This window comes from Zootoca vivipara, chromosome 16 (assembly GCF_963506605.1).
Source record: "Zootoca vivipara chromosome 16, rZooViv1.1, whole genome shotgun sequence".
In the NCBI taxonomy this organism is placed as follows: Eukaryota; Metazoa; Chordata; class Lepidosauria; order Squamata; family Lacertidae; genus Zootoca; species Zootoca vivipara.
Window position 1 is genome coordinate 23,475,899 of NC_083291.1, and position 18,162 is coordinate 23,494,060.

General features: G+C 43.9%; 1 protein-coding gene across 1 annotated transcript in view; it reads left to right on the forward strand.

Annotated features, from left to right (window-relative positions):
* The window catches only part of FRMPD1 (FERM and PDZ domain containing 1), a 76,107-nt gene that overhangs the window by 46,419 nt on the left and 11,526 nt on the right, over positions 1 to 18,162 (forward strand). The window contains 7 exon segments of the mRNA XM_060269066.1: positions 1,622 to 1,729; positions 8,152 to 8,247; positions 10,390 to 10,515; positions 12,738 to 12,857; positions 14,399 to 14,535; positions 15,307 to 15,433; positions 18,032 to 18,132. Coding sequence (XP_060125049.1) covers positions 1,622 to 1,729; positions 8,152 to 8,247; positions 10,390 to 10,515; positions 12,738 to 12,857; positions 14,399 to 14,535; positions 15,307 to 15,433; positions 18,032 to 18,132 — 815 coding nt within the window.

Genomic DNA, 18,162 nt, shown 5'->3' on the forward strand with positions numbered 1-18,162 from the left:
GTCTCTGAGACTAGAGAACATGCACTTTGTGCAGCTCTGGAGAGGCCACACACATCAGTGGTGGACATTTTGCCCTCACCGTAACGTTGCTGCCAGCCTGGCATTGGTGCAACATCGTGGACAGAGAGTTGAGGCTGGGCCATAATCGCCACCCATTGCATGCCAACGTGTGTGACCGTATCCTGTTGACAGCCTGTCGAGATGAAGATACGCTGCTTCCAGGGGAAAGCTAAGGGTAAAGAAAAGCAGGCACAAGTTGGTGCTTAACCCTTGCCCTCCTGCTGTTTCCCCACTCCAAATCACTCTCCAAATACGTTTTCCTGCATTTAGAACCCTCCCGTGAGAACAACCATACAGGTGGGGTACACTTTGGTGCCCAGTGAAGACTTTCTAATTCGCTCTGACGTTTGCATTGTGTTTTAAATCTGAGCTGTTTCCTCCCCCCCCCCAGCTTTTCAAATTTTATTTATACTTTTCAAGTTTATACATTTCACTAGTTTTATACATTTCGCTAATTTTACAATCGTTTTAACATTTCAAAACTGGACTTCCTTTCCCCTCTTTCTGCGGTCCCTTAAATTTATTTTTAATATCCTCTGCATATCCAGATTAACATAATTTGCTCATTTATTCATCTGCTTTAAATATAGACTCTTATAAAACCGCAGGTTATTGCATTAATCCATCCAATCTGAGTTTTTTTTACTCTGTCTCCATTGTAACTTGGATGGCCCCACCTTTTTGGTGGGCTTTAATGATGACGTTTCACGTTTTGAGCGTGGTTTTGTTTTTTGTGAACCACTTATTTATGGGTGACGATGCACATTCAGTCAAAGAATTTGAAGCAATTCAAACAGTAAAAGTGTTGTCTCCCACTCCACACATTTCTCCATTTCTGATCCACCCCCTCCCTGCAAGCAGTTTAAAATAATAATAATAATAATAATAATAATAATAATAATAATAATAATAATAAACAGATCATTAGGTTACCATTTTTCTGCATTGGGTTGCCATAGGCAAACGAAAAGGAAGTTCATCTCCTTAAAGTGCTCTTTGTGAAGTTCCCAGAGGCATCAGGATAGCTGTTGCAGGAAAGAATGCTGATCAAAATGGACCCTTGATTGGATCCAGCAGGACCATTTTTAATAGCTTGATAGCAGAGGTAGAGCTAGCCGCTCCAGTACCTGGAGCAGCGCACATGCTGTGCACCTGGGGGTGGAGCCATGGGGGAGGGACGAGTGTCCCAGGGGAGGAATGAGCCGCCCATGGCGGGCTGCTTCCTGGGGGTGGGGGGAGGGAGCCGCACCGCTTTGCCAGCAGCTTTCCTCCCTTCCCTCTTCAATTTGACAGCTCAGGGGAGGCTCCTCGCCTCCAGGAAACAGCCCGGGAGCGGGGGGGGGGGCAATGGTGATGACACCTGGTGCAAGCCGCCCCCACCGCTCCCCTTCTGCCGCCCCTGCTTGATAGCCCTGGTTTTCCTTACACCTATTTCAGTCTCTGCTCCTTAGGTGAGATCGCGAAAATCGTGATGATATCAAGCCGACAGGGTTTGTTGTCATGTTGCCATGTTGCTGTCAGGATGTTGTAATTTGCAAACCCAATGCCATTGTCTTTGCAGGGTGGCCCTAAATCCTCCTTTCTTACAGCCGAGAAAAGAGCCAGGCTAAAGACAAATCCCGTCAAAGTCCGCTTTGCAGAAGAAGTGGTCGTGAACGGACATACTCAGGTATGTGCCAGTGCGGTCATTATGCCGGAAGAAACAGCCTTGGAGCAATGCTCAGATTGTCAAAATATGTATACATGGATGTTGTCGGTCATTAACATCACGAAGGCACCTTGTTGGCTGCCCCTGCACTTTGCTAGTGGAGTCAAAAGTTGTGCTTAGGACTGCTAGCCAGTTTAAGGATAGCTCAGCTGGTTAGAGCATGGTGCTCATAACACCAAGGTTGCAGGTTCAATCCCCGTTCGGGACAGCCGCATATTCCTGCATTGCAGGGGGTTGGGCTAGATGATTTTCAGGGTTCTTCCAACTCCACAATTCTATGATTCTATGAAAACTTAGCTGACTAGTTATTGGCCTTGTAACTGGTTTATTAGTTCCTTAAATTTATATATATCTGTGTATTGCCCAAACCTCCTTGTTTATGTCCCTCTTTGGCTATGTACCCATTACGGTTTACTCTGACTCCTGTGCATTTCCACGGCTCGGGTTTTTTTTAATCTACAGAACTATCCTGTGGTTTCTTGCAAAATGCTGTGATTTAACGCATTCCAGCCCGCCACAAGCCAGCTTCAATCCAACTTGGGTTGGATCTAAACACAGGAAAAGCAGACTAGAAGCATAATGACCCCACCTCACCCCACTTACCATTCCCCCCTCCCTGTCTTTCCCCTCTTTTCTTCATAGTTGTTTAAACCAATTCATGAACCAAGAACTTATACATTGACCACTAATAATGAACCATATGTTGTAGATATTACTCCACATTTATTATACTATTTTTGTGATATACAAATGACATGAGAAAACTTGGTATACTTATCCGTATGACATTATTCTTGTTTATAAAACCCAATAAAATAAAATAAAAATTAACACAGGAAAAACCTGCTATAAATAAGTCAGAAATTAGATTATAACAAAAGAAAAAAAATATGTATGGGAAATCGTGTTTTAAATTTTCCTGCTCTCTGGCGCCATCTGGTGTTCCATGTTTATAGCACATTATAGCACATTCAAATCACTATTTCTTTACTAATGTAGCGGAGTTCTTGAAAACTGCAGCATCAGACTTGAAAACTTTTGAGGTGTGACACCAATAAACCAAAGAAACAAACCTGTGCAGATGCATAGCTTTTCAAGTGGAAATCCTGGAGGCAGCTTTATTGATGAGCGATAATTTAAAGTACAATAAACGAAATCTACTGCTCATTCTGGGACGCGGGTGGTGCTGTGGGTTAAACCACAGAGCCTAGGGCTTGCCGATCAGAAGGTCAGCGGTTCAAATCCCCGCGACGGGGTGAGCTCCTGTTGTTCAGTCCCTGCTCCTGCCAACCTAGCAGTTTGAAAGAACTTCAAAGTGCAAGGAGATAAATAGGTACCGCTACAGTGGGAAGATAAACAGCATTTCCGTGTGCTGCTCTGGTTCGCCAGAAGCGGCTTAGTCATGCTGGCCACATGACCTGGAAGCTGTATGCCAGCTCCCTCGGCCAATAACGCGAGATGAGCGCCACAACCCCAGAGTTGGTCATGACTGGACCTAATGGTCAGGGGTCCCTTTACTGTTCATTTTTAGAAGGGTTCAGCTGCTTTAATAGTTGATTTCCCTACTATGGTGAAAGAGTACTGAAGTCAGGCAATTAACCTCTTTACTGTTCTTTAAAAAAAGATTTCCTCTGGTAGAAAATGGAAACTAAAATTGTTTTACATTATTTAGTCCATGTGTGTGTGTGTGTGTGTGTGTGTGTGTGTGTGTGTGTGTGTGTTGATTGCAAGCTGCCTTGTGTTCAACTGCAGAAAAGCAGGTTATATTTTCTGGAATAAAGAGAAAACTTTCCTCCATGGGTATTCAGAGCCCACACTTGAAATATCCCCATATAGAGGCTTGTTCACAAAACCTCTTGGTGCATGAATGTACACGGAACAAGCACTGCAACAAGTTATTGTTACAAGGAATGGGAGGTCTGGGAATGCAACCCACAGCCCCATCCAGCCCAAGGAGTATAAACTAGAGCAGGGGTAGTCAACCTTTTTATACCTACCGTCCATTAATGCATCTTTCTTGATGGTAAAATTTCCTTACCGTCCACCAGTGCTTGATGGAAAGAGGATTCAGCTTGTACTGTAGAACCCCCTACCGCCCACCTAGAATCCTGCAACAGCCACTAGTGGGCAGCAGGGACCAGGTTGACAACCCCTGAGCTAGAGTAAAGGTATAAAAGGTAAAGGACTCCTGGAAGGTTAAGTCCAGTCAAAGGCGACTATGGAGTTTGAGTGCTCATCTCGCTTCTGGCTGAGGGAGCCGGCGTTTGTCCACAGACAGCTTTCCGGGTTGTGTGGCCAGCATGACTAAACCACTTCTGGCGCAACAGGACACCCGTGATGGAAATGCCGTTTACCTTCCCGCCTCAGCGGTACCTATTTATCTACTTGCACTGGTATGTTTTCAAACTGATAGGTTGGCAGGAGTCGGGGCAGAGCAACGGGAGCTCACACCATCACGGGGATTCGAACCGCCGACCTTCCAATCGGCAAACCCAGGAGGCTCAGTGGTTTAGACCACAGTGCCACCCGAGTCCCCTATAAGCTATAGTAGTGCAGGTTGGCCCATTAGGGGGAAAGGGCCCCACCACCAGTCAACTCCAGTTGACTCTGCTTAATGTTGAACCTGGCTCCACCTACTGTTGGCCTCCCAGAATGCATGCCCCAAAGGGCAAGAGGCGGGGGGGAGGGGAATGACACATAGTTGTACCCTATGGCAATCCCTCTGAGCACAGCCGCTGTGGCCGTGCAGGAAAAGAGCACTTCCAAATAATTTTAGCAGGTTTTCAAAAATGGCATAGTAACTTGCTTTTTTTAAAAAAAATGCATATCAGAATGATCAGTTTAAATGAGAACATTGTTCCGAAACAAAAGTTTTGCTTGGAAAAAGCCCAGAAGTGCTTTCACACAGCTGAAATATGAACCTTCGGTCTGAGGGCATGAATTGTTGATGAGACCAAATGCTTTTAAAACCTTGATTTTCCAGGGTAAGTCTTGTTTATTGCTTTAAGACAAAGCTATATGGGAGCACGAGGTCATCTAAGGAATTTTTGCAAGGTACAAATGATGAGCTCTGGATCGGCATACTTTGCCTTGTCCATTGAAAGTGCATTGCACAACCTGGGCTTTTGATTCAACCCGAGACTTCGATTTCTGCTTACAAATGTTTTGCCAGTTGCTGTTCTGCTAAAAGGGCTCAAAGGAGACTTAAAACCAAAATCGCAGAATAATAAAACCCAACAGTAAAATGCTATTTGGTTGGGAATTTTAATATTGAAGTTTATTAATATTAAAGAATGGCTGCTAAGAAATAATCCACCACGGATAGGCACAAAATGCCTTCTGGAATCAGAATGGTCAATGACTGACTGTAGAAACTTACAAAGTAAGTAAACTAGTGCAAGAATGGACAGTGGTTAGGCATCTGTTCTGCATGTACACTAGTGGCCAATATTGTGGAAACCTTTTGGGGAAAGTGTATTTCTGAGGTTTGATAGCTCATAACACCATTTTTTTTAGTAATACCATTAAATTATATATCAATGGAAATATAATTTAATGAAGAATGTAACGCAACAAAGTTTGTTCAATTATCTGTATCCTATCAAAGTTTATAGCCAAATAACCAGAAGAAGTACAACTTGCTTAGCTTGATATGCAGTAGCTTTCCTTCATTTAAATGTAGCCAATGGGCATGAGTGTTTAGAGAGCCAATCAGGTGTTATGAGCCATCAAACCTCGGAAATACACTTTTCCCAAAAGGTTTCCACAATTTTGGCCACTAGTGTAGAAGGTTCTGGGGTGGGGTGAAAATGTTCCGTGCCTGAAACACTGGAGATCTGTTAGCAGTCTTTGAAGCTAGCTTTAAGATAGCCAGACGAATGGCCTGACTTTGATTCTTTTAATTGTTGTTATTGTTGTTGTTGTTGTTGTTGTTGTTGTATTGCTGTGCACTGCCCTGACCTTTTTCTGGGATGACGGTACAGAAATATAAGTAAACCACATTGCACCAAGGGGCTGGAAACTGATGGTGCTTGACCAAATCACATCTTTAGGATTCTGGCCCCAAGCAGCAAGTAGAATAGAGCAGGGGTCCCAAAACTAAGGCCCGGGGGCCGGATGTGGCCCAATCGCCTTCTAAATCCAGCCCACGGATGATCCGGGAATCGACATGTTTTTACCTGAGTAGAATGTGTCCTTTTATTTAAACTGCATCTCTGGGTTATTTGTGGGGCATAGGAATTCGTTCATTTTTTTTTCAAAATATAGTCTGGCCCCCCACAAGGTCTGAGGGACAGTGGACCAGCCCCCTGCTGAAAAAGTTTGCTGACCCCTGGAATAGAGCATGCCTGCATTGGGCAACTCAGCAAATGATTGTGTGCTTGAGGGTTGTAATGCCGCAATAGGACTAACACTTTAATTTGATTCTGTTGCTATAAAACAGTGTGTTCTGGAGAAGGCGATATGCCGCCAGATGTCTGGGAGATGGCAAAGAGGATATTTTCTGTCAGTGGAAAGGGCAGACAATTATTATTATTATTATTATTATTATTATTATGACAAAGTAATAATAATAAACAAATAAGAATAAAAATGTGCACCCCACCTCTGAGACCATTCCATTGTAACTATCCAACCTCCCAAAATTTCAACACCTCTTGCGATGGTTTGACCCCTTTCTGCTTTCACAATACAGTCGTACCTTGGAAGTCGAATGGAATCCATTCCAGAAGTCCATTCAACTTCCAAAATGTTCGGAAACCAAAGCGCGGTTTCTGGTTGGCTGCAGGAAGCCAATTGGAAGCTACAGAAGCCCCGTCGGACGTTCGGCTTCCAAAAATAGTTCGCAAACCGGAACAATCACTTTCGGGTTTGTGGTGTTCAGGAGCCAAAATGTTTGAGAACTAAGCTGTTCGAAAACCAAGGTATTACTGTACAAATTCTACAAACACCCTCCATATCGCCTCATAAAAAATTCTCCTGCATATTCCCCATCTTACCTTAATGGCACATGTTATTTATCATTAATTATTTATCCCATACCTCTTTATACCATTCTTCCTATTTTATATTCTGCTTGCCCCTTCCACTTCTTAGCTAAAATAATCATGCAGCTGTCAATAAATTTGTGAGGGGAGAGAATCATTCACAACTCCTAAACATTTGTGTTTTTGTTTGTCTGTTTTTGTTACATTGTGTTTTTTGTGTTTTTATGCTGGAAGCCCCCTCCGATCCTTCGGATGAAGGGGGGGTTTACAAATGAAATAATAATTTAAAAACGACACAAGGTTGTGTGCTGCCTTCCTTGTGATGTGCTACTTGGTAAACCCTTTAGAAGCCAGTTTGGTATATAAGTAGTATATAAATTAATAAATAATAATAATAATAATTAATAATAGCAGCAGCACAATTTAAAATAGGGATGAGTGAATATTGTCAAGGTCATGGCCTCTCCGTTTCTCATTCTATCTGTCTAAAATTCAGTTCCCCACATTTCCATGTGAATGTGCATTTTTAAAAAAAGGCCTAGCGAAAATTCATTAGCATTTTTGGGTGAAATTTTCATAATGTGCACATTTGTATGCAATGTTGCCACACATTTTACAGAGCATTTTTACCTAATGCAATGCTGTATATTTTTGTACATTATTTTCACTATCATAGGCATTTTTTTTGCACACCAGTCTGGTACATGCATTTTTGTACACGTTGCTTGGCATTGCAAAATTCGTAGCAGCATGCCTTTCGCAGGACGGCTGTGTTTCAGTTCTTGTATCGTTTTGGAAGGGCCAAATCTGGCAGGTTCACTTTTAAATGTGAACTGAATCAGATTTCTCGCCCATCCCTAATTTAAATTAATCCTTGGGCCCTGTTGACTCCAGTGTGCATAGGGGTTGTAGCAGATGGGGAATGTACAATGACATTCAGTTTGGTTAAGCAAGGGATGGGGAGCATGAGAGCCAGAGGCAAAAGGGGGGGGCAAAACAAAAAATGCATCTGTTACCTTTGTACATCCTCACTCACCCCTCTCTATCCTCCGTCCAGATAAGGAAGAGTTCTTATCAGATTTCAAGAGCACATTCCAGCCAGGCAAAACCACCCCAGGTGCAAAGGAAGAGCAGTGCAAAGTGTGACCTGGGGAGAGGGGAGAGCCCTGAAAGTCAAATAAAGAGGTCTGGGGGCCACGTTCAGGCCCCCAGGTCTGAGGTTCTCAATCCTGGGTTAAGTGAAGTGTGATAATAATTGTATTAAAAGATCCCGTTGTTTGCCTTTGGGTCATGTGTGATCGTCGAAGATGACATGTTCCCAATAGATCTGCCAAGCAGAACACTCGAACCAAAGAAAAACACTGTATGGCAGCTCAATGGTGTCTTTTGGTCTTCCAGGGAAGTTCTCTGCTGTGTATGCCCAATGTTCTCAAGGTGTATTTGGAAAACGGACAGACGAAAGCTTTCAAGTTTGACTCAAGCACTACTGTCAAGGTACTCCGAGCTGGATCCTAGATTTTACCTGTTATATTTTGAGTTCTATTATATTGCAGAAAGTGCTGGGGCCTGGTGCTCAAATCTGTGGGAATGTTCAGGGAGGCAGGAGAGGATATATTATTTAACTATCTCCTTCCCAACTTGCATTAACAAGTTCTATGATTTAGCAGAGTAACATTCCCCCCTTTTTAAACTTACACAATGGTTAGGTTTGCCACACTTGCTTTAGCCTCTAAAATAAGTTTCCCTTTTATTCCCTCCTAAAAAGAATAGACATAGCACAGTCTTGTAGAAAAGCATAAAAGAGTTTACTCACACATTCTGTTCACAGATGGATCCCAGAAGGCAGACTTAGGTTACAAAATATATACACCTGGCATCTATCCCATAAGGAGATAGTCCCTTTGTCCTCTCTTGGCTGGAAGCCAAGAGAGCATCTCAGGCTGATGCTTCTTCGACGAAAGCAAAATGGAGAAGAGAGAGATGTGGTGGCCAGCCCTGTGCTTTTGTTACCTGCACAGGTGAGGTCATGCCCACCTCTGGTCACATGTAGAGGAAGTTTGTCCCAGCCCAGGAGAAAACAGGAAGTTTATCTACTGGCTGGACAAACATCCCTCTTCATGTCCAAACATGTCCACTCTAGGAATGTTGTATTTGACTGCTCTGTGTTTCACACCCCACAAAATCAACATTTGGGTATTGAGAAGTGTCTTGGAAATTGAGAAGTGTCTTGCAAATAGAATATGGAGGTTATGCACACACACACACACACACACACACACACACACACACACACACATGCCAGTCTTGAATGGGTGACTTGTGCCATCCCAGTAAAGCACTTCCTACCTGTATCAATAGCCCCATTCAGGCAATTTTGCTCCCTCTCCGTGTAACATTGTGCAGAAGGGTAGCAGGGCTGTGCATTCTAGTGCCACCCCACTGTCCTGCCTCCTGCCAGCCCTGTCTTCATGCTATGCATGCACTGGGGGAAGAATTGACAGAGGGAAGTCTGCTGAGCACAGGGTCATGTGGGCATCCTACACACATTCAGCTGGCTTCTCTCTTCAGACGTTCCCCAATGCATAGACAGAGTGCGGGTGGAGCTGGCAGGGGACAAGGTTGATGGGTCCACAGTTGATGTGTAGAGAGAAAAATGCCTGACTAGGGCTTATTTGGTAAGCTTATCTAGTTTTGATTTCATGCTGTTTCTGTACGGTGCTCTGCGTGGTAGATTTTGCTGTGGCCTGATGTGTTTTATCACAAAAATCTATGTCCACCATCCGGTGCATAGTTATGCATGCTTAAGTACCACTGGTTCTTCTTATTTTTTATTTATTTATTGAATTTGTATGTCGCCTTTCATCTGAACATCACAGGGCGGTTCACAACATACAAATACAAAATGGGAACGCAAAGTACAAAAACAAGGCAAGCATCCATAACTCTGTGATGGGTTGTACCCAGTGGTCCCTCAACTTACGAATTACTCAACATCCAATGTTTTCTACTTACAAACGGGACAAATGGCTGCATGCTTATGAATTTTTCTACATCCGAACGGAAACCGTTAGCGCTTTTAAATGTGGTTTCCTTGACTTACGGATTTTTCCGAATATTTTTTTCCCTATGGGAATCCGCTTTTCGTCTTACGAAATTTTCGACCTACAAATGTGCATTCGGAACTGATTAAGTTCGTAAGTCGAGGGACCACTGTATCTTTTTTAACACATATGGGTGTAATTTCTTCTCTCCCCCCCCCCAAAAAAACATCAAAAAATCTCAGTGAAACCCATGAGATTCAGGGTGCTTAGTAACCCCTGGAATTAGACAATCCATTGCAATGGGTAAGCTTTTGTATCAAGAAACCTGCTGTGTTCTGAAACATCTTGGACACATTTGAAAGGGTAGTTTGGCAAGGACTTCTCCCCGTGGATCTGCTCTGCCTCTCGCCCACTCTGCTGCCATTGACGGTGCTCCAGATCTGCCACCCAAGATAGACACTTCACCTTGCCTGACGGGTACTCCCAACTCCGTCTAAATTAAGCACGGAGGGAATATCCACGTGTAGTCCTAGATAATTTATCTGGGGCATAGATTTGCTGTTTAATTTGTTGCTTTGCCATCAATAATTGGCAGGACATTATTCTCACTTTGAAAGAGAAGCTCTCCATCCGGAGCATTGGTTATTTTGCCTTGGTCTTGGAAGAGCACTACAATGTGTTGAAGATGTATCTTCTGCATGAGGATGAACTCATCGGACAGGTCAGTTGCAGTACTTTTGGTGCTCCCATCAGCGAAGGGTGGTGGACAAATGGGAAGAGCAACAGGAAGTACAACAGGGACTTTGAGCTACTGCACAATGGTCCCTCTGATCTCCTTTATTACTCCTTTACAAATCCAAGCCTTGGGCTCCATTTTGAGGGGAAAGTTGTGCAATTCTTTTATCTGGATTTTAAAAATATATGCAATTGTCTATGTTGCATTATGAAATCGCTTTGAGATACTTCATCGGAAGACATCAATGATCTTGCTAGTCCATGGACTAGCAGCTACTAAAAGCACGGGGCCGACTCCTCAGAATGTGTGGGTTGTGGGTGACTGGGAGCAGCTTCATTGGAGCCCTCTAAAATGCCAGTTCTCACAAGGATCTGTTCCTGTCATATGAACTGCTAGCATTTCAGAAGAGTGTTCCAACAGCCATGCATTCTATTGCTCAAAGCAAATCTCTGGCCCTCTTTCTTGGTGTTGCTGGTGGTGGTAGCTCATAAGTGCTGACTTTATCATCTGTTTGATTGTCCTTTGTCTAAAATACCATAGGAATGTCCTTTGAGTCATATCAAACTTGGTTCCCCCCACCAATAAACTCCAGATAATCCTGATAAATATACTGTTCTTCAAAATTTATTCCACTTCCACTATACACAAGGGAGGTGCGAGGAGCTAAACTGGATAGTGAAACTCCACCCACTTAGCAACAAGATATCATATTCAACAGTTCCCCCAGTGCCGGGTGTAATGATCGCCCAAATTTAGGGACAGCATAGAAGGAGTTAATGGGATTAGCCAGTTAGAACCCTAGGGGGTGGGGTTTGTTGTTGTTTAGTCGTTTAGTCGTGTCCAACTCTTCATGACCCCATGGACCATAGCACGCCAGGCACTCCTGTCTTGCACTGCCTCCCGCAGTTTGGTCAAACTCATGTTCGTAGCTCCGAGAACCCTGTCCAACCATCTCGTCCTCTGTCGTCCCCTTCTCCTAGTGCCCTCAATCTTTCCCAACATCAGGGTCTTTTCCAAGGATTCTTCTCTTCTCATGAGGTGGCCAAAGTATTGGAGCCTCAGCTTCACGATCTGTCCTTCCAGGGAGCACTCAGGGCTGATTTCCTTAAGAATGGATAGGTTTGATCTTCTAGCAGTCCATGGGACTCTCAAGAGTCTCCTCCAGCACCATAATTCAAAAGCATCAATTCTTCGGCGATCAGCCTTCTTTATGGTCCAGCTCTCACTTCCATACATCACTACTGGGAAAACCATAGCTTTAACTATACGGACCTTTGTCGGCAAGGTGATGTCTCTGCTTTTTAAGATGCTGTCTAGGTTTGTCGTTGCTTTTCTCCCAAGAAGCAGGCGTCTTTTAATTTCATGACTGCTGTCACCATCTGCAGTGATCAAGGAGCCCAAGAAAGTAAAATCTCTCACTGCCTCCATTTCTTCCCCTTCTATTTGCCAGGAGGTGATGGGACCAGTGGCCATGATCTTGGTTTTTTGGATGTTGAGCTTCAGACCATATTTTGCGCTCTCCTCTTTCACCCTCATTAAAAGGTTCTTTAATTCCTCCTCGCTTTCTGCCATCAAGGAGGGGGTGGGGTTAGGAGGACTATATAAACCCAACCCTGGAAGGAGAAGGTTGTTGTTGTTGGAACTGTTATTGATTATAAGCTATAGGTATAGGCTGGTATAGGAACTGTTATGAAAGAAAATAAGAACTAATCTTTCGGAAACCACATGCTTATGTACTAAATCTAAATAAACAAAGTTTGTTCCAACGTTTTCCCTGACTGGAGTGAGTGGAGAGATTACCAGACATATACTGGTTGGTGGCAGCAGAATTAAAACATGGTTGGTGCAGGTACCAATGGACCGTGAAACATCTTGGGGTTCTATGCAGGTTAAGGTAATCGCCACATCGGGTTACCAAATAGGCACCTGCCTACGGGCCCCATGCCTTTTAGGGGCCCCATGAAAACGGATCAAAATAATATTGATTTGATCTTGAAAGAAAATGACAATCAAGCTTTCTTAGTTCAATGTTATCCCACTACAGCAGACACACGAATCAAGAATTGCCCACACTTTTTCAAGCAACTATCTTTGCAAAACGGTAAGAACTTGCTTATCACAGAAATGAAAGTGGACCTTCTCAGGAAGATGGATACCGAGCCAAATCACTGCATTGTGGCTGTAATCCTCTTTTTTCTTCATTTCAGGTAGTTCAGAGGAAAGAGTCTCATGATTACCGGTGCCTCTTCAGAATCTGCTTTATACCCAGGGATCCACTGGATCTGTTGCAGCAAGATCCAGTTGCCTTTGAGTACCTCTATTTGCAGGTGATGTGGTAATGCATCTTGGGTCAGTCTATAGCCCTGTATGCCTTGGTTGGGGTATTTAGCGGGTGGCGCTGTGGGTTAAACCACAGAGCCTAGGGCTTGCCGATCAGAAGGTCGGTGGTTCAAATCCCCGCGACGGGGTGAGCTCCCGTTGCTCAGTCCCAGCTCCTGCCAACCTAGCAGTTCGAAAGCACGTCAAAGTGCAAGTAGATAAATAGGTACCACTACAGCGGGAAGGTAAACGCCGTTTCCGTGTGCTGCTCTGGTTCGCCAGAAGCGGCTTTGTCATGTTGGCCACATGACCTGGAAGCTGTACGCCGGTCCCTCGGCCAATAATGCGAGATGAGCGCCACAACCCCAGAGTCGGTCACGACTGGACCTAATGGTCAGGGGTCCCTTTACCTTTAACAGGAACCCAAAAGGTATTTATCAAGTTTTATACTTTTGCCACAGCTCTCCTACTCTCACATCCCACTGAAGTGCCTGCATAGATTAGCAACTGTGCACCACATACATAGCTCATAGATCCAACACAAATGGTGCTTTTCATTTTTAAAAAAGAACATTTTAAAAACAAGATCCAAAACACAACACACTCAATAGGATTTTCAAATTTGCAGAACTTCTTGAGAACTTCAGCATCCGCATTCAGATGTGAATCAGAGTCAGATAATTTGATCTATGTTTTTTTTTTAACTTGGATTTTATCAAGGAGAAAAACCCAAAGCATGTGTGTTGTAAATCTTCACAAATACAGTAATAGGAATATGTGTATTTTGTATTTGTATATTCATTATGCATTTTTATTCACATTTGTGTTTCATTACATTTTGAGAGCCATTGTTTTGGATTCCAGTGTGCTTGCCTATGTATGTATATATTCATGTGTGCATATGTAGGAGATGCTATGACTCTGCAACTTTGGCAAGCCATTGGGAAAAAGAAACAATTACAGTGATGCCTCGCAAGACGAAATTATTTTGTTCCGAGACTCGTTTCGTATTGCGAAAATTTCGTCTTGCGAAGCGCGGTTTCCCATAGGAAAAAAAATTATCAAAAAATTTGTCTCGCGAAGCACGGCCATAGAAAAATTCATCTTGCGAGTCACCAAAAAATATCGCGAACGCCTTTCGTCTTACGAGTTTTTCGTTGCGGGAGGCATTAGTCTTGCGAGGTACCACTGTACTCTTAGAATTGTTGCTAGGTGTCCTCTACCATCATCAGTGGTGCATTGGGGTCCTCTTACAGTCTGGATGTAATGGTCTTATGGTAAAGGGCATCTTTAGATGGTATTATGTATCACTACACTTTAAAATGTTATAAGCTGCACTTGGGGGCCCTCCTACTCGTTTTGCTGAGTGGGTCCCTAGACTTCTGCCCTCAAGTTCTGCCTTGACAGGACCATTGACCAGGGACACCAGCTTCTGGGTTTGCAGGGGGCGGGGGGGGGGGTGGTGGAGTGGTTGCTTGTGGTTAGGAATAGCTTGCATAAATGAAATGGTGTTTTTCTCACCTTGCTAACCTGGCTCTGTCATTTTCAGAGTTGCAGTGATGTGCTTCAGGAGAGATTTGCTGTCGAGATGAAGTGCAGCGTTGCTTTACGGCTGGCTGCACTGCACATCCAAGAGCGGATTATCGCCTGTGCTCAGCCGCAGAAAGTCTCTCTGAAATATATAGAGTAAGTCACACTTCTCCGAATAGGGCATTGTACTTCTCTAGGTTCGAATCCCTGCAACGGGGTGAGCTCCCGTTGCTCGGTCCCAGCTCCTGCCCACCTAGCAGTTCGAAAGCACATCAAAGTGCAAGTAGATAAATAGGGACCGCTCCGACGGGAAGGTAAACGGCGTTTCCGTGTGCTGCTCTGGTTCGCCAGAAGCAGCTTTGTCATGCTGGCCACATGACCCGGAAGCTGTCTGCGGACAAACGTCGGCTCCCTTGGCCTATAGAGCGAGATGAGCGCCGCAACCCCAGAGTCGGACACAACTGGACCTGATGGTCAAGGGCCCCTTTACCTTTACCTAGCCAAGTAGGTATGTGCAAACTAGTGTCAAATATGTGCTGAAATGCATAAAAGTTAGCGGAAATAACATACAAATATGCATTGTGTTAGGGGAAAATGCTGAGCAATTTTTATGAGGGCTTAAAAAACTATCCCAAATTGAATTTAGGATTGGGGAAACTGAGAAACTGAGACAGATTTTCCCATCTCTATGTCATAGTCCCACAATGGCAACTCCTGGTGTGCTAATTTCTTCCCCATTGCATAGGATCTCCTGCAATCATGATGGCACTCGTGGGAAAAAGGGGGAAAGCTTCCTTTTACTTTGCCATTAGCACCAGAAAGGCAGAGTCAAGCAGTTTCTGATCACCTCTATCATATACCCCCTCATCCTCTGGGATGACTTTCTTTAAACACTCTGGTTTTTGTTGTTGTTTTGTTTTTGAACAGAAAGGACTGGGGAATCGAAAACTTTATTTCCCCAACTCTGCTCCGAAACATGAAAGGCAAAGACATCAAAAAGGCCATCAGCTTTCACATGAAGAGGAATCAACTCTTGCTGGATCCGAGACAAAAGGTAACGCAGCTTTAGCACATCTCAAAGATCCCTGACTGCTTTCTTTCGCTGAGTTCGCTTGCTGCTGTTGAACAAATCTGTTCAGTGATCTTGATCAGTATTCTAGAGTAGTCTAGGTTCTCCATTCCAGATTTAGTGGACTAAAGTAAAGAACACAATGTGGAAAAGAGTCAGATTGGTTTGGCAGCATGCATGTGATGCAAGCTGAATATTAAATTCTCTCCTTTTGTGTGTGTGTGTGTGTATATATATATATTTCTGTTTTACAGTTTGAAGTACTCATTTTTACATCTTTAACATATCCATGACTTTCCTTCTTCTCTTACCATGGTTCATTTTACATATCAGAAATCCCTGCATATTTTACAAAAACCATACCATCCAGTATTCCATTATTGCAGCCATCAAAACTTATTTACACTGTTGAATTTATCCTAATGCTGCCAGCAATTTCAGCTGTACACAGTTATTCAGTAAATGTTCTTCTCTAAACATATGTTCTTCTTGTTCTCTTATTCTATATGTTAAGCCTGCAAGCTGTATATATGCTGTCAACAATTCTTCTTTGGTTGGGACCTCACTCGTTTTCCATTTTGGGGCTAACAAAACATGGGCCGCAGTAGTGGCATACATAACTAACCTTTTTTGACACTTGGGAATTTCCATCTGAATTATCCCCAACAGAAAGGACTCTGGGTTTTTTTTTGGGGGGGGGAGTACTTTTAAACATTCAATTCATTATGGCTCCTTTCCCAATACTCTTTTACCCTTTTACAAGTCCACCACATATGAAAGAACGTTCCCTGAATATTAAACTCTTAAGCCTATTAAGTGACTCATACACTAGGGCAGGGGTTCCCAACAAAATTTTCTCGAGGACCCCTCATCAAGCCGCTATTGTGACAAGGACCCCCATTAATTCCTAATCCTAAATCTTTGTTTTGCAAAGAGGCAGCACGCACCAGGGAGGAGGGAGGGGAATGGCGAAGACAGGGTACCTGCGCAGTAGCGCACAAATGAAGCCGACGCGCGCAAAGCATCTTGGGGAGGTGAGCGTTAGTAGAATGTGCGCGCTGCCTCTTCGCAAAACAGTAGTGTTTGTAAAGCACCACCTAACGGCATACAGCAGAACTACTGCCTCTATCTAATTCTAGTTTTGCGCTAGACTCTGCTCATGCAGGAAGCGGCCAAAACAAAAAATCTGTTATCATATGAAATATATTTAATATATTTTTTATTCTAATAGCATCTTGCGGACCCCTCTGGCATAGCTCGCGGACCCCTGGGGGTCCCCGGACCATCTGTTGGGAACCACTGCACTAGGGGTTGATCCAAACACCTGGGCAGTGATGGCACTTGATAGAGCAGTACTGTAGTACCGTATTTTTTGCTCCATAAGACGCACCTGACCAAAAGACACACCTAATTTTTAGAGGAGGAAAGGGGGAAAGCCCTGTTTTGGGGGGGGGACAGTTCAAAGTTGTGCAGCTTCTTTTTGCAAATGGGAAAAGCCCCGTTTTTTTAAGCATCAGCTCACAGTTGTGCAGTTTTTTGTTTTGTTTTTTGTTTTGTTTTTTGCAAAGGTGGAAAGCTCCATTTTTGAGGATCAGCTCAAAGTTGTTGAGCTTACCTTGCAAAGGGGAAAAAATCCTGTTTTATGGGTTCAACTCACAGTTCTGCAGCTTCTTTAGGAAAGGAAAGGGAACCATTTCTACAGTTTCCAGACAGATAATCTAATCAGCCAGTCACATGTCAACTGGGGAAACACAACAATAGAGGCCTGGATAAGGGGGCGGGGCAGGAAGGGAGCTAGTGCCTCTTATCTCCCTCCCCGATCTCTTGCAGTCAGCTGCTGAGCAGGTTCCTTTAGACACCCTCCTTCCCTCCTGTTAGCCTTTAGCTCTTTTAAAAAAAACAAGCACGACCTGCTTTTTGCCCCTGGGCAATTGGCTCCAGGGACTGTGCATTCGCTCCATAAGACACACAGACATTTCCTCTTACTTTTCAGGAGGGAAAAAGTGCATCCTATGGAGCGAAAAATATGGTGCCTTGGTTCCCAAACAGCTTCGTTTCCAAACAAATCGGCTCCGGAACACTGTAAACATGGAAGTAAGTGTTCTGGTTTGCAAACGTTTTTCGGAAGCTGAACATTTAACACGGCTTCCGTTTGAGAGTAGGAAGCTCCTGCAGCCAATCGGAAGCCACACCTTGGTTTCCGAACGGTTTCAGGAGTTGAATGGACTCCTGGAACGGATTACGTTCAAGAACCAAGGTACCACTGTATAGTCATTGCCACTTGTACCAGGGTAGAAGGTAGGTCCAAGGACAAATTCCAGCCAGGCAAAAGTACTCAAGGAGCATAGGAAGCGGGGCTGGCAAGGGGTGTGGTTTGGGGAAAGATGGTATGTCTGGGAAGAGGGTGTGGTCTGGTAAGACTCCCAAAGGTCATATGGAGAGACCTGGAGGTACGCATTAGTTCCCAGGGCTTCCCACCCGTTTTAGATTATCGTTTCAGCATTGCGATCCCATTGCTTACCTTGATTTGTACAATAGCTGGTTTTCTTAACTATTGCTAAGCATTCCTCTCCACCATTGCAGCACCTCCTCTCAGCAGCACATGTGCGTCTGTGTTACCTGCAGATTCTGGGGGATCTGAAACTCTATGGAGGAAAGGTCTTCAATGCCACTCTAATGGTAAAGTCATAATCTGTTTAACATAATATTTGAAA